This window comes from Ceratotherium simum, unplaced genomic scaffold (genome assembly GCF_057802395.1).
Source record: "Ceratotherium simum simum isolate JZ-2026a unplaced genomic scaffold, ASM5780239v1 HiC_scaffold_43, whole genome shotgun sequence".
Lineage (NCBI taxonomy): Eukaryota > Metazoa > Chordata > Mammalia > Perissodactyla > Rhinocerotidae > Ceratotherium > Ceratotherium simum.
This window is the reverse complement of record NW_028261259.1, coordinates 9,650,704-9,667,933: the sequence shown is the minus strand read 5'-3', so window position 1 is coordinate 9,667,933 and position 17,230 is coordinate 9,650,704. Positions and strand designations below refer to the sequence as shown.

Sequence of the window (17,230 nt, the reverse complement as noted above, 5' to 3'; positions counted from 1 at the left end):
TCCAATTTTGAGGAAAGGTGTCCTAGGAAGAGAGAATGGCAGATGCAAAGTCCTAAAGCCAAGAATATGTTTTCCTTTCTAGTTTTAAAAACAAGCTCTGCTATCAGCATGGAAAACAGAAGAATATTCTAGAGCATTCACTCACGCACAACAAAAACCCCCCGGGGATCTCATTAAACCACAGGTTCTGGTTCAGCAGATCTGGGCTGGGGCCTGAGATCCTGTTTATCTAACAAAGGGATGCTGATGCTTCTGGTCCACGGACCACACTTTGAGGAGGCAGGCTGGAGAGTGACCATGGAAGGGAGGATATGTACATTTTAAATTTTCCTTCTTCTCTCCTTGGCACTCAACACTTTATGGGGGACGAAGAGCAAGGCAGGATGGTGATAACTTTGCGAGCAGTGTGAATCCTAGCCAAGTCACAAAACAGTTCCTGGAAGGAAGGGAGATGTTGGTTCCCTGAAAGGTTCCAGGAAACCAAAATATTTCCCAAGGCTTTGTCATCAAGTCCTTCAACTCTCTGTGAAACGCTGGAATTCTGCTCCATTGACACTCCTGCTTACCAAAATAACTCTTTTAAGTGTTTGTGCCAAAGTAGCCTATAAGTCAGTGAGCTTTGTTTATCCCCTGGGGCTCTCGTTACAGTTTTACTGGCCATTTCTTTAAAGGCAGGAGGAGTCTTTGTTAAAGGGTAAGCCAGTCGGTCAGAAGACAAGCCATTTCCTGAAGCCATTTCCATACTCTGTGACAGGTGCTGGAGAGTCAGGCTTGGAGCCACACGCCAAAGAACTTAGGAGAAAACAAAACGGTAGCCAGATGTTCTTGGTCATGCCATTGCACTAGGATTTATTATTTCCTCAAAACTCTGGAAATTCAAAGGGTTGCAGAACATAAAAGATAAAATGGTAATCTGGAACAGAAAGTCTTGTTTCTCACCAGCACATGGAACGTGGGAAGAGCGCCCCACCCATCAGTGCTCTGAATCACCCAGAGAGTCCTGGGGCTGGTGAGATCTGCAATTCCACATTAAGCCACGAAGAGAAGATTTTAGCGTCAGCTCCTGCCGGCACCTGCTGTCCTCAAATGTTGCTTCATAGCGTATTTGAAAGCAAGAAAGAGCTTTAACCCTCTGAGAGAGAAATCAGAACTGTAATCAGTACCAAGATTAGTACAAACATGATCCCAGGGGTCATATCTATATGGGCATGGGTCTTATAAATACAGAGAGAGAGAAATATGGCAACACAGACTAGAAGGATAAACCTTAAAATGTTAACAGTGATTATCTCTAGCATGGCAGGCACTGCAGGCAAACTCAAAAGCCATTCTTAACCTCTTCACCACTGATAGCTCCCGCTCTAGAAGCTAGAAAGCCAAATACTTGTTTTGTCAAATTCTTTTGTAACTAGGAGTGGTCATGTGACACAGTTCTGACCAAATAGGTGAGAGGGAAATCTGCTGAGGCGTTTCTGGGAAAAGCTTCTGTTTCCTGTTAAAGGGAGAGGCATGAAAGGAGAGGCTGCTGTTTCTGCACCATCCCTCTTCTTTCTGCCTTGAACATGGTCGTGATGTCTGAAGCTATGGCACCCACCTTGCAACCATAAAAAACATTTTGATGAAAAGCCAACATGCTGCTAGCAGATTGGAAAACCGGGAAGAGCCTAAATCCTTTACAATACCACTGAGCAATAGAACCAATACCAGCAACACCTAACTCTGGGCTTCTATTCTTGCAAAAAAAATAATTCCCTATTTAATTAAGCCACTGGATCTTAGTTAATTGAGTTTGGAATATGTCAGTGAAAAAATAAGACATTCTAGTGTGAGATGGAAGACCGTAAATAAATAAGGAAGTTATAGCATGTTAGGAAGTGGCAAGCGCTATGAAACGAAAATCAGGATTAGGGGCAGGAGAAGCATGAATGTCAGGGTAGGAGAAAAGGAGGCAGTACGAAATAGAGTTGCCAGAGGACATACTATTGATAACAAATGATTGGAACAAAGATTTGAAGGAGGTGAGGGAGTTGGCCATGTGGGTATCAGGACAAGAACATTCAAGGCAGAGTGAGCATCCAGGTCAAGATTCCTAAAGAGGAAGTGAGCGTGGCGTGTGTGAAGAATCCTGAGCAGGCCAGCATGGGTGGAGCAGAGGGAAGTGAGATTAACAGAAGATGAGGTCAAGGAGGAAAAGAGGGTCAGATCGTACAGGGCCTTGTGGGCCATCAGGTGACTTTGGCTTTTACTGAGTAAGGTGGGAGCCATAGAGGTTTGTAGGCAGAGAAGGGATGTGAGCTGACTCAGGAGTTCACAGGCGCCCTCTGGCTGCTGCAAGGAGAACAGACCAAAGGTGGGGCAGGGAAAAGGCAAGAGGGGAAGCAGAAAGACCCTTTATGAGGCTATTTCCATAATCCTGGATACAGACAATAGGACTTGGAACAGAATAGAAGCAACAAAGGAACAGACAGGCGATCAGATTCTGGATACATTCTGAGGAAGTGTCAACAGAATTTGCTGACAGATCGGAGATGAAGGGTAAGAAGAAAGGCAGAGTCAAGGATAACTCCACGGCCTTGTGCTGAGCAATAGAAGGATAGGGGACCCTCCATGGAAATGAGAGGTGGGGGGATCAGAAGCTCAGTTTGGAACACGTTACATTTGTGACATCTATTAGACATCTCACTGGGGGCACTAGGTAGGTGGTTGGTTATATGAGTCTAGAATTCAGGAAGGGGGCTGGACTGCACATTGTTTAGTATTTTGGGGTCATTCCTAATAAATGGTGTTTATGGCTGTGAGACTGGATGAGATTATGGTGTAGAGAAAAATGAGTACTTCCATGGAAAACGATGTATTGTCAGAGCACACATCTCCAGGTTACCCAGTTCTGATCTATGTGGGAGATATTTTACAATTCAGTAAATTTTAAATAAATGACAGAGATGCAAAATAATTCCATGGAAAAAACAGTTTTGTGTCCATTTGCACGTTCATTTCAATATTCCTGAAATTATATATATGTATTATAATTCATAGGTATTATAATGCATATATATGTAATACATCTATAACATATAGGTATATGAAATTTTATATGTATTTTATAATATTAATAATTATATGTATAATTATACAATATATAATTAAACATTATATTATATATATCTTGGGTTAACACAGCTAGGAAGTGACAGAGATGGACTTGAAACTCGGCTGGTCTTGCTCTGGATCCAGGTCTCTCAAGTCCTAAGCCCCATATTCCTCTAACTAGCAGTTAGGGCCTCCCTGGCAGAGAATTCACCTCAGATCTTGCATGAGAGGTAAGGAAACTCACCACAGCACTAATGAGGATGTCTTTCCTCTCTCCCAAATCTGCCTGCTCACCAAGGCTCACTTTGTTCTTCATTTCTTCCCTGATCTGTCACCAGATCTCACTGAAACACCTCTGAATTCCTACAGCGCAACCTCTTGCACCATTTGTATGGTTCAGTGGAAAGAGACTTCTGGAGCCAGACTGTCCTGGAATAGAATCCCACCTTCCAATTACTAGAAGGCTACTGAGCCTCAGTCTCTTATCCTGTGCAATGGGTCTAAAAACACTTAAAATAAAGGGTCCAGAACAAGATAAGTGCTCAGTAAATGGGATCTGTGATTTTTACTGTGCCTGCACCTGTTTAGGGTCATTCCTCATCTGACATATGAGGGTCATGGCTTCCCAACAAGACCACGAATTCTCCAAGGGCAGAGGTATGGCACACACCCCTTCTGTGCCCCCATGACTCCTCCCACAACACACAAGGCCATGAGAGGCACACCATGCATGTTTAGTCAGTATTTTCCCATTGGATTTGGGGAGCAAGAATCAGAGCATCAGTACTCACCGTGAGCTCCCCAGAAGCCATGATGATGGCCAGGTTCGCCATTCGATTACAGCTGCAGACAGTATGCGTCTCGGAAGCTTCAAGGATCACACAGCCAGATGGCGTCCACCTACCACCCTCAGCATCTGTGCTCCAGGAAACGCAGATGGGGCTCTCAGACTTCTGCTTTGGCTGAAAAAATCAAAGTCCCTGGTCACCTGAGAATCCTTCTTGAATGGATGCAGTGTGGCCAACCTGAAGTCATCTGGGGCAAGAAGGTGCAGGTATGCTCTATAGGGGATGGAGGAAAATGCTGCCATTCCATTGTGCAGTCATGAGAAGAAATGTCTTGGATGTCAGATCTGTCTCTCCCACTGACTTGGTCATAGCTAATGTAACTAAAGTCTCTGTAAATATTCCTGCATCAGTGTTACTTAACCTAACCTAAATCTTGCCTGGTGATGAATGGAAGAACGCCACATAGAAATAGGAAAGTTTACTCCTCTAGAGGTGGGTTTTGAGGATTGGCTTAAGTTGCTAGAAATTGTGGAAGCTTGCCACCTTAATGGGTCCCCATTAAAAATGAGAGTTAAGCTATTCCACTGCCAGGTATTTATCCAAAGTACGTGAAAACATGAATGTGTAAAGATACTTGCACCCCTATGTTCATTGCAGCGTTATTCACAATAGCCAAGACTTGGAAACAACCTAACTGCCCATCAATGGACAAATGGATAAAGGAGATGTGGTATATATACACAATGGAATACTACTCAGCCATAAAAAAGATGAAATCTTTCCATTTGCAACAACATGGATGGTCCTTGAGGGTATTATGCTAAAAGAAATAAGTCAGAGAGAGAAAGTCAAATACCGTATGATCTCTCTCATAAATAGAAGATAAAGACAACAACAACAACAATAAACAAACACATAGATACAGAGATTAGACTAGTGGTTACCAGAGGGGAAAGGGGGAGGGAGGAGGGCAGAAGGGGTGACAGGGTACCTGTGTGTGGTGATGGACAGTAATTAGTCTTTGGGTGGTGAACATGACATAGTCTACACAGAAATCGAAATATAATGATGTGCACCTGAAATTTATATAATATTATAAACCAACGTTACCTCAATAAACAAAAATAAAAGTTAAGCCCACTAGGGGATGGGGAGTTCTCAACGGGTAGATGGGGGCTCAGTGGAGACCTCTTCACAAACCTCGATGTTCTCCAGAGTGTAGATGATTGGGTCGGAGAAGCCATCTTTCTTCTTCCCGGTCATGATGCCCCCAGCGATGCGAGAATTCATCTTCAGCTTCCTCTTGGAGTTGCCCAAGAAGGTCCGAGGGTCTTGGAAGAAGCTCTCATCCAAAACAGACTCCATACCCGCAAAGGAGACAAATGCCACCCCAGTGGTCCCTGCGATTTGCCCCAAACGCAAAAAAAAAAAAAAAAAAAAAAGGGAATCATTTGCTCAGTATTTATTAGGATATGCACTGTAATATCCCATGCATTCCTGCACCTTCACTGGCCTGCTCTGAGGATTAAAACATGGGTGGGCTTCTGGTTGGTGACCCTCATAGAACCATAGAAAAAAATCCTGAGGTGCTATCACCTGGAGAAATCTTGGCTATACTTAAAAACAAATTTGAATTTGTGTTTTTAAAGGACGATTCAACTCAGCAGTGGAAGATAAGTTCCCCTCCCACATTTGTGGTCATTCTTGTTTAATCTCTTTGGTGGGCTTCCCCTTTCAACGTTGGGGGTCTCCCAGGATGTGTCCTAGGTCTGTGCCCTCCAGACAGTATGTAGATCAGGGGTGGTGGACAATGTACAGGCTTATCTGGCCATTGCCTGTGTTTTGTAAATAAAAGTCCTATTGCAACGCAGCCACACCCGTTCATTTACATATTGCCTGTGAATGCTTTTGCACCACAGCAGTAGAGTCCAATGGTTGCAACACAAATTGTATTGCCCTCAATGCCTAAAATATTTACTAACCTGCCCTCTACAGGAAAAGTTTGCCAACCTTTGATACAGATTAGTGCCGTCTGCTAGAAACATAGTATGAGCCACATATGCAATTTTAAATTTTCTAGTAGCCACATTTCAGAAAAGTAGAAAACGGGTAAAATTCATTTTAATAATATATTAACTCAGTACGTGCAAAATATTATCATTTCAACACATGATCAATAGAAAAAATTATTATTATATTTTTGTGTGTGAGGAAGATCAACCCTGTGCTAACATCTGCCAATCCTCCTCTTTTTTTGCTGGGGAAGTCTGGCCCTGGGCTAATATCTGTGCCCATCTTCCTCCACTTTATGTGGGACGCCGCCGCAGCGTGGCTTCCCAAGCGGTGCGTCAGTGCGCGCCCGGGATCCGAACCGGCGAACCCTGGGCCGCCGCAGCGGAGCACGTGCACTTAACCACTTGCGACATCGGGCCGGCCCCTAGAAAAATTATTAATGAGATGTTTTACATCCTCTGTTTTTTGTACCAAGCCTTTGAAATTTGGTATGTATTCTATGCTCACAATCTAGCCACATTTCAAGCACTCAATAACAAACTGTGGCCAGTGGCTGCTGTACTGGACAGGGAAGGTTTCAGTACTCCAGTATTGTGAGATTATTTATTTAATGTCTGCCTTCCCTAGCAGATGGAAAACTCCCTGAGGGCATGGGCTATTTCTGCCTCTGCCATCAGAGATTCCCTCACCACCTGGCACAGGACTTGGGACCTAGAAGGTGATGGATAGATATTTGCTGATTGAATATACCACAACCACCCTCCTTGATTCTCAGGAGCGGGTCTGTACCTGTGGATTCAGATTCTTCAATTGTGGAGCACCAAATCTTCATCTCATCGCCTTTGGCTTTCAAGTTAAAGACGGTGTTCTCCTCAGCGCATTCTTTGTTGATAACTTGGGTCTTAATATCTAGAAGGAGAAAGGGAGAGTTTGCATGAGGTCACCCAGAGAGTGGGTCCTGAATTCGGTTTCTGTCCAAGAAGGGTACGCATCCATAGTCGCAAGCAAAGGAGAGAACAGAAAGGCCAATTCATCACGGGAAACCTCTTGAGCCCCTGATGATTGGTAGGAGGATGGTAGCACCAAACATATGAGAAACTCAGGTGGAGCCATAGGCGTGAGCCCTCACATCATAGGGGATGCATGAGGAAAAGATGGGATTGAAGTCGACAGTGATGGAAGGCGACAGAGTTGTGACTCTGGCTACTCCAAATTTAGGCAAGTTTTCCAAAGCCAAAGGAATAGAAAGGGACCGGGGCAAGCCCAGTATGGTGGATGAGGGCTTGGGTTCTGCAGTCAGATGGAGTCCAGCCCTGCTACTCACCAGCTGTGCAAATTTGAGCAACGACTTAACCTCTCTGAGCCTCAGATTTCCCACCTGCAGCATGGCAATGATTAAAGGACTCTTATTGAAAACAAAATAGATAATTCTACCAGAGGTACCCTCGAAAAATATCAGCCAGATAATGCCATGCATTTTCTCAAACTCTCCAATCCCACCCCCCTTCTTACCTCAAATAAAATCCTGAGTCCCTACCTTCGTCTACAAAATCTGCACTCCCTTTCTGTTCTGACCCCTTCTGCTGCAGCTTTCACCGGCCTGCTCATTGTTCCTTGAACTCACCAAGTGTTCCAAGGAACACACTTGCTCTGTCTCCCAATATTTACACGGCTCCCTTCCCTCAGGTCTCTGCCCCAGTGAGACTTCCCCTAACCGCACTATATACAATAGCAACGCTCCCACTAATCTTGACCCTCTCGAGCCTCCTTAGCGTGCTGTATTTTTCTCAGTAGCACTAGCTCTATCTGGTATGCCATAGGTCTATCACTAAAATATAAAATTCACGAGGCTAGTTTTGTTCAATTCTGGTGGCAGCTCACCAAACACTCTATTTCCACCTCTTGGCCTCCTGGGCACCCATGAGGATGGAACTACCCGGGATTATGTGACTGATACTGGAGCTACACCAGGAGTGGGGTGCTGCCGTTAGGGTGTACAGTACCTGAAATTCCCATGCTGTCACCCACCAAGCACGTTCAGGGTGGTAAATCCATAGCTGTATCAGTCAGGACAGGATTGGGCATGCAGCAGTAACACACGACCCCAAATCTTAGTGGGTTATAAATAATTATTGATTTCTCATTCATGCTTTGTGTCCATCGTGAATTGACTTGGGGCTGTGCTCTGTGTTCTCCTTGCCCTGGGACCCACACAGATGGAGACATTGTGATCTGAAACACTGCCTGTCCCTAGAGTAGAGGGAAAGAAGGCTCTGGAAGGTCTCACACCAGCAACTATTCCATTCACAATTCACTGGCTTAAACTCATCACAAAATCCCACCTAACCCCAAGCCAGGAAGTACAATCCTAACGTGGGCCCAGAAGAAAGAGCTCGAAATATTTGAACACAGCAAATGACTATCATATCTTAATACCTGGCACACAGTAGGCAGTCAACGAATATTTGTTGAATGAATTAACGACGCCCTCCAAACAGTGCCTGGCCACAAACTCTTAACACAATGCCTGATGCTCAATAAATGAGAGATGTCATTACTATAATAGGCTTGCTTTGTGTGAGTTCAGAGGTTAGAAACAGTCAGGGAAACGGTATATGGAAAAGACATGGAGAATCACATTGCTGAAGTCACCCCTCAAAATCAGCACCCAGGTGTGAGCTTGCCGTGGAGGGTATAGCCTACCTAGGCGTTCCGTCTGAATAGACTGACTGACATTCTCTGAGGATTTCAGGAACGCTGCCAACGTGGTGCTCGCCACGCTCTCCAGTAAGACTATGGCCAGGGTGGACGTTTCTTCTTTGGTGAAGGTGGACCACGTGGACGTTTGCTCAAGCACAGAGGTAACACTCTCAGCCGTATTCTGCAAAGAAAGGTGTATTTGCTCTCTCTCTCTCGTCAATGAAATAGCAGCTGTCCTTTCTCATCAAGAGAATGGGTTGCAGTCAAGGGAAGGATGAGGTGTGTCTGCCTAACGGGTAGGGAATTTCATTTTGGGGTGATGAAAATGTTCTGGAACTAGATAGTGGTGATGGTTAGACAACATTGTAAATGTACTAAATATCATTAATGGTTACCAGAAAAAAAGGAATGGGACTATTGATAAACACAACATTGATGAATCTCGAAGGCATTATGCTGAGTGAAAGAAGCCAGACTCAAAAGGCCATGTGATTCCATTTATATCACATTCTTGAAAAGACAAAGCTATAATGACAGAGAACAGATCAGGGATTTACAGGGGCTAGTGGTGGAGGGAGTATCTGATTGTAAAGAGAAAACCCAAGAGAGTTCTTGGGGGAGATGGAACGGTTCTGTATTCTGATTGTGGTGGTGGTTACACAAATCTACTCAGGTGATAAAACTCATAGGATTGTAAAGAAAAGGGCAATTTTACTGCGTGTTAATTTTTAAAAACTTACAACTGTAATAAATTAAATATTAACTCAGTCTATTAATTATAAAGAGGACTTTCTGCTCCCAAAGTGTCCCACAAGATGCTCGAAACTGGAAACACAATTACAAAGACTTCCTTGTTACCTTCAGAGAAACGACGGTGGCTTTGTTCTCACAGGCATTGTCCAGGATGCTGACGGTGGTGTTCATTAGTGCACAAAAGGAAACCTGTGCCCCACAGGGAACAGCATTCGTGAGCATTGATCAGTCTATCCCGCAAGCATGTAAGGTACAAATTGGGCCATCAAGCCCACCATACAGGGTGGTCCCAAATTCCTGAGGTCTCGTGAGTCTCTCGAATTCTCGGAGAAATAAAAACTCACTATTTGATCAGAATTGGAACCACAGCACCTTTCTCTTCCATGAACAACAACAACAACAAAAGAAACATAGACAGCAAAACCATTTAGTGGGGTAAAAAGATGGGGAAATGTGTGAAAAAGCAGTGGTCCAAATGGAATAGTACTCAGCCATAAAAAGGAATGAAGCATTGACACATGCTGCAACATGGATGAACCTTGAAAACATGTTGCTCAGTGAAAGGAGCCAGACACAAAAGACCACATAGCGTATGATTCCATTTATATGAAATGTCCAGAATAGACACATCTGTGGACACAGAAAGTAGATGAGTGTTTACCAGGGGTTGGGGTAGGGGGGAATGGGCAGTGACTGCTAATGGGTACAGGGTTTCCTTTGGGGGTGATGAAAATGTTTTGGAGATAGATAGAGGTGGTGGTTACACATCATTGTGAGTACTAAATAACACTGAATTGTATAATTTACAATGGTGATTTTTTAGGTGTATTTCACCACAATGAAAAAAAGACATGACAATGGTCCAAAGTGCATGGCAATTCCAAAGCTAATTTATAAGCTCATATTTAAAATAGTTACACCAATTCCTGAAGATGCTCATGGGGCCTTTACTCACGGGAGTGACTCCATTAGAGAATCAGATGTCCAGATTCCTCTGTGCCTGGCCTAGGGGCTATGTATCACACATGCATCCCATATCACACAGATGCAGCACCAACAGCTTCACTAGTAATGAGACTCCAACATCCTTTCTTCTTTTAGTAAGAGAATTCCCAAGTTTTAGATGAGCAAATGTCCTCCCTTCCCAGCTTTCCTTGTAGCTAGGTGTGATCACATGACTAATTTCTGGCCAATGAGGTATAAGCAGAAGTGATACTGGGTCATACTCTTGAAGGGAAGGACAGTGCCTGTCACCTCCCCTTCTCCCTTGCCCACAAGCTGAAATGCAGACGTGATGGCAGGGGCTGGAGCAGCCACGTTGGACCACAACAAGGGAGTCTTGTGTTCATGATGACAGAGCACTATGGAGCCATCACATCAGCTCTCAGCAGCTTACACTCAGACTGTTACAAAGAGAGAAATAAACTGCTGTCTGGTTTAGGCCACTGTATATTTTTGTCTTCGTTAAAACTGCAAAGCAACATCCTACCTAAGTGGCTTCTAGGACAACTTCAAGAGCTAGGAACCCTCAAAAATACTTACATATTCAGGCTCCACCGCTGCTCCCTCTTGGCATAGCCGGACCTGCTCATTGTTGGGTAACACATCTCCTTTACACTTGAAGGGAACCACTAGGACGAAAACAAAAGCAAGCCAATCAAATGTCAACCACAGACAGATATGATTATTTACACAGTCATACCCCATGCTGTAAACGCATCCATTGCCATGTTACACGACAGTGGAAATGAACAAGCTAAGCTACACGCCACAACATCAGGGGCTCTGGGAAGTGTGATTATTGAGTGAAAAAGAGCAACTCTGGAAAATACCATATGATCTCACTTATATGTGGAACATTAAAAAAAAAAAAAAAAAGCCAAGCTCATAGATAAGAGAACAGATTGGTGGTTGCCAGAGGTGGGGGTGGAGGGTGGGCAAAATGGATGAAGGTAGTCAGGAGGAACAAACTTCCAGTTATAAAATAAATAAGTCCTGAGGATGTAATATACAGCATGGGGACAATAGTGAATAATACTGTATTGCATATTTGAAAGTTGCTAAGAGAGTAGATCTTAAAAGTTCTCATCACAAGAAAAAGAAATTTTGTAACTATGTAGGGTGACGAATGTTAACTAGACTTATTGTGATTATTTTGCAATATATCCAAATATCAATCATTATGTTGTACACCTGAAACTAATAGAAGGTTATATGTCAATTATATCTCAATAAAAAAAGATCATATGTGGTATGATACCATTTTTATAAAGCTCCAAAGCAAACAAAACTAAGCAAGATATTGTTTAGGGATACATAAATGGCAGGGTTTTTTTTAAGTAGGGGAATTATAAACACAAAATTCCCAGTGGTTACCTCTGGGGAGAAGACAAGGATATACGGAGTGGAGAAGAAGCATGCAGAAAATGCAATAAAATTGATGATATTCTGGTTCTTATGTTGGCAAGGGCCTTGGATATATCAATTTTATTATTATACTTCATTGCATCCATATAAATTACTTATATTTTTAATGTATCAGATAATCCATAATTTTAAAAACGTAAACCTTTCATGGTTCCCCACTGTTCTCAGCAGAAAGACTAAAGTTCTTCACACAGCACACAAGGTCCTGCAGAATCTGACCTCTGCCCACCTGCTCAGATGCAGCTAATGCCATTTCCCTTTGTCCTCAGTCTTTGTTAGCCTCAGGGCCTTTGCACATGCTATAACCTGTCACACTGTGATCTCCACTCTTCATCTGCATAATCCCTACTCTTCCTTCAAGCTTCAGCATAAATGTCATTTGCCTGGAGCATATTATATATCTCACTAATGGGGTATATAATATGCCAAAGGGCATGACAATTTTTCAATTATTAAATAATTATGTGTGTGCTCTCTACTTCCTTCCCTAGACTATAAGCTACATGAGGGCAAATATCATGTCCATCACATCCAGGATTGAATCCCCAGTACCTAGTGCAGGGGCCTGTTTGATTAATTAGTTAATTAATTAATGCTTGAAAAATAATTTATCAAATTAATGTATTAGTGAAAGAATATAAAAAGGGAGAATGAATGAAAGTAAGAAGAGGATCCAGGGTTTGGGTAGAGTGAGGATTTTACAACCAAAGAAAGACACAGATTCCATTGCCAAGACACATAAGGAGAGGATTAATTTTGCAGCTGAAGTTGCCATGTTTCCAGGAGCCTTCTGAAGTGGGACGGAAGCCCACAACGCAGCTACAGCTGTAGGAGCCTGGGGTGTTGGTGCAGACAGAATCGGGACCACAGGGTGATGGATCTTGGGAGCACTCATCAATATCTGCAAAGAACTCAAAAAGATCAAAAAACCCAGAGGAACAAGGATATCCTTCTTTCCAGGGTTGACCAGCAAACCCTCTGCATTCCTCTGCATCCCACTACTTGGACTGTGAAGTTCAGCTGTCCATTGCTTGGTGCAAAGCCAGGGTGGCAGGTACAAAAGTAGCTCCTGGTGGGTGTTGGTGCATGTTGCATTGAAAAGGCACTTTTCAATGCCTTTGGCCGAAAGGTTACATATCAAGGCACTCATCAATACCTGTGGAGTGAGGCAGAGTTGGCCAACAATCCAACAAAGTCATGCTTCCCCTTCCAAAGCATGGCATTGTCACTGAAAAATGGCGGCACAACAAGGGACTGCATTTCCCAGAGCCCCCTGCATCTAGGCGGGGCCATGTGATTAGTTTTCACTCATAGAATGGGAGAGGGTATGGCATATCACTCCTGGGCCCACGTGGTTAAGAAGTGAGTGTGTCTTCTCTCTCTTTCCCTGCCACTGGCTGAAACCAAGGATTCCAAGTTCCTAACCATAGGAAAACCAGAGATGCAAGAGGACTGGATCCCTGTATCACCTTGTGGAGGAAAGCTGCCTATTGACCAAGGATATCCATACTGGATGGTTAAGGGAGTAAGAAATTTCTATTACGTTAAGCTAATGGTTCTCAACTGAGGGCAATTTGCCCCTCCAGGGGACGTTGGGCAATGTCTGCAGACATTTTTCGTGGTCACTGGGATCTGGGGGTAGAGGCCAAACATACTGCCAAATATCCACTAATGCACAGAATAGACCTACACACAACAAAGAACTATCCAGCCCAAAATGTTAATAGTGCAAAAGTTGAGAAACCCCACCTTAACCAATACAGGGTGATGCATGGTCACTGTGGCAACAAGAGGTTACTTCTCCCTCTGAAGGTTTCTGATCCACAGAGGATATATGGAATAGAATGTCCCAGAAAAAAATAAATAGGAGGGGTCTGGCCCGGTGGTGTAAGTCCACACACTCTGCTTCAGCAGCCCAGGGCTCGTGGGTTCAGATCCCACGCGTGGACCTACATGCCGCTCATCAAGCCATGCTAGGTCAGCATCCCACATATAAAGTAGAGGAAGATGGGCATAAATTTTAGCTCAGGGCCACTCTTCTTCCAGCAAAACGAGGAAGATTGGCAACAGACGTTAGCTCTGAGCCAATCTTCCTCACCAAAAAAAAAAAGAAAGAAATAAAAGTAATAAAAAAAATGAATAGGAGGGAAGTAAGGACAAAACCTTTCATATTTCTATGTCATCTCAAAAAACATGAGGGATAGGGTCGGCTCTGTGGCTTAGCGGTTAAGTGCGCGCGCTCTGATGCTGGCGGCCCGGGTTCGGATCCCGGGAGCGCCCGGAGGCACCACTTCTCCGTCCAACGCGAGGCCGAGTCCCGCGTACAGCAACTAGAAGGATGTGAACCTATGACATACAACTATCTACTGGGGCTTTGGGGGGAAAAAGCTGAATAAATAAAATCTTTAAAAAAAAAAAAAAAAAAACATGAGGGATAAATAGGCACTGTCCACACTAGGGGCTTACACAAGTATATGGTATATTGCACCAGGCGATACCATGGAGAGTTGGGACGAGAAGTCTTTGTGATAGGAACGTAGACTAATTTGGAGGTCTCAAACGACATGGTTGGAAGGCATGGGGAAGTGGTTTTTTTCTTGGTATCACAGAAAACATCTCTAACCAAGGAGTGGGTTTCTTTTCACCGCAAGCTGCCCACTTCCAGAAATATTTAAGCATCGACTAAGTGAGCTCTTGTCAGACATACCACAGGTGCAATTTATATTTTGCATATAGAGCTGGACTAGAGGCATGGCTTTCAAAACTTTTTGGCCCAAGAAACCTTCCTTCTTGTGAAGTGAAACCCGAATAGGTAAGACAAATAAAAGAGGTGATAATTTGACTGAAAGGAGAGTGGAAGACCATGGCCTTGTTTTCTGGCCCTAGATGGGGATTCTGAAAGGTTCCTAGAGCCCTTAGAGCTGTGTTAATCTCTCTAAGATCCCTTTCCTCTTTATACCTCTATTGTTCTGTTTCTAACAATGTCAGCAGCTAGTAAAGATCATCGAATGAGAAGAAATATAATATTTCTAATGAAAAGAAGCATGCATTTCCCTGGGGATTGAAGACTATAAAATGTGTTCTGCTGTATGGTAGAGCCTCCGAAGATGGAGCCATCAGTTCTTCCATTTCCTGTATGCACATATTGCTCTCCCAGTGAGATGGAGAGTTTATTTCCCCTTCTTTTGGATCTAGGCTGGCCCTGTGACTATGACCAATAGAATGTGGTAGAAGTAACACTTGGGGACTTCCAAGCCCAGGCCTTATGAGAACTGGCAGTTTCTGCTTTCTTCTTCTTGGAACTTTCCTTCTTGGAAACCAGCTGCCATGCTCTGAGGAAGCCCAAGAAGCCATGTGGAAAGGACCACTGAGGGCCCTGCCAGAGACCAGCACCAACTACCAGTCACGTAAGCGAGCCTACTTTGGACCGGCCAGCCATCTTAGTGCCCCAGAAAAACCATGTGGTCAACCCATGGAATCATGAGCAAGAACAGATGGTTGTTGTTATAAGCTGCTGCATTTCAGAGTAGTTTGACATCCATTGAGGAGTCCTCAGCATGGCTGGGAGAATGACTGGTACATTTGAAAGCCTCTGGTTTCTCAGGGGTCCAAACATCAGGCAAAAAGAACCCAGGCAGGCAGGAGCAACTGTGTTCTCCCGGGATATTGGTGCAGGTGGAATTGGGACCACAAAGAGTCAAGCTCCTGGAACATTCATCGATATCTAAGCAGAAAACTGGTCTAAGTCAAAAGGATGAAGGATGCTGAGGCTGCAGCTGCAGTGCACAGCCCCACCACTGACTGAAGCCAATGGGTTTCCCTGGCTCTGGTCCCACCTTCTTAAACACATTTTCATCATTACAGAAAGGAAGCATTTAGAGGCAAGTTTATGACCCAGGAAAATCTTCTGATGAGGGTCCTCACAGCTCAGGATAAAATCCAAACTCCTCATTAGAACAGGCAAGACCCTGAGAGTTTGTTCTCACCTACGCTCATCTTTTGCCTCTAAACCCTTCATAATTCACGATCCAGATTCATTGATTACCTGTGAATTCATGAAGGCTCATTCTCTCCTCACATGAAGAAGAATGGTTGAAACCCAAAGAACTGACCAGCAGAGCCCAACCTAAACCACCAATGCATGGAGTCAAGAGCTAAATGAATGGTGCTAGTTTTTACCCATTGACTTTCAGGGTGATTTGTTACTCAGCAATAGCTAACTGCTACAAATGGACCAGAAAAATCAGAGATGACTTCAAATATCTCTGACTCCAAGCCAAGGGAATGTGATAAGGGCTTGATCACTCCGTGCCCTGCTGAATGAAGTCATCCTCCCTATAAATGAAAGAGGAAAACAATAGAACCACCCTAGATCAGGAAGATGGAGCCATGGTGTCTTTGTGAGATATTCTGGCTGCAGTGTGGAGGGTGGATTTGAGAGGGGAAGCCTGGAGAAAGGGAGAGACCAGTGAGGATGCTGCTGCAGTGAGGATGCAGCCTGAATAGAGGATGGAGAAGAGGGGAGAGAGTCAAGACATATCTAGCAGTCAGACTCTCTGAGACTTGATGACCGATTTAACATGGGAGGGGAGGGAGGATGAGGGTAACTCTCAGGTCTTAATTCAAATACCTTTTAGGAAAAAGTGCTGAGGTTTGAGTCTGAGCTCTCCCTATAACACAGTATCTCTACCTCAGCATTACTGGCATTTGGGACTGGGTCATATATGGTCGTGGGGAGGCTGTTCTGTGCACTGTAAGATGGTTAACAACATCTCTGGCCTCTACCCACTAGAGGACAGTAGCACACACAATCCAATAACAACAGCTGTGGCAATCAAAAATGTCTCTAGACATTGCCAATGTCCACTGGAGAGAAAATCGCTATAGAGATGGAGCCCCCGCATTATTCGCAGGAACTGCCTGACCCACTGCTTAAGTCACAGTAGGCCCTCAACGGGAGTTCAAATCCTGGTTCTTTCACTTAATAGCTGTGCATCCCTTGGCAAGTCACTTCACCTCTCTGAGCCTCCTTGTTCTCATTCCTAAAATAAGGATCATGATCACTACCTAATAGGATCATGAAATAAGGTGATTCTTAATTAAGTAGGTAAATAAAGAAGGGCAGGCCCTCTGTGCCTTCACAGGTGGAGTTGTTAGAGAAGAACCCATCTCGACAGCTGCACCTATAGCTTCCTAAGGAGTAGGAACACTCAGAACGCTCTACGAAGACCCCACTGGAGAGGCATTCATTGATGTCTGAGGAGCAGTGGAGGAGAGTGAGCAGACAAAAGATTGGGTGTCTAGGATGAGAAACACATGTACCCAACTCAGTGATAGCTTTCCACCAAAGACCATGCCTGAGAGCCTGAGAGCATTACATGTACAAGCAAAATGACCTGGATTTCCCAGGTTCCAGTTGGTTCCAGTAGGAGAAGAGAAACCAGGCAAACAGCTGCACT

General features: G+C 44.0%; 1 protein-coding gene across 1 annotated transcript in view; it reads right to left on the bottom strand.

Moving 5' to 3' along the window:
* Positions 1 to 1,042: 1,042 nt before the first annotated feature.
* Positions 1,043 to 17,230, bottom strand: part of LOC101406272 (adhesion G protein-coupled receptor E1-like) — a 40,840-nt gene continuing 24,652 nt past the window's right edge. The window contains exons 9-15 of the mRNA XM_087427942.1: positions 10,887 to 10,975; positions 9,450 to 9,533; positions 8,595 to 8,772; positions 6,681 to 6,800; positions 5,079 to 5,278; positions 3,882 to 4,052; positions 1,043 to 1,130 (exon numbers count right to left, since the gene is read on the bottom strand). Of these exons, the coding sequence (XP_087284068.1) occupies positions 1,125 to 1,130; positions 3,882 to 4,052; positions 5,079 to 5,278; positions 6,681 to 6,800; positions 8,595 to 8,772; positions 9,450 to 9,533; positions 10,887 to 10,975 (848 nt within the window). The 3' untranslated portion in view covers positions 1,043 to 1,124. The remainder of the gene's footprint in view (positions 1,131 to 3,881; positions 4,053 to 5,078; positions 5,279 to 6,680; positions 6,801 to 8,594; positions 8,773 to 9,449; positions 9,534 to 10,886; positions 10,976 to 17,230) is intronic.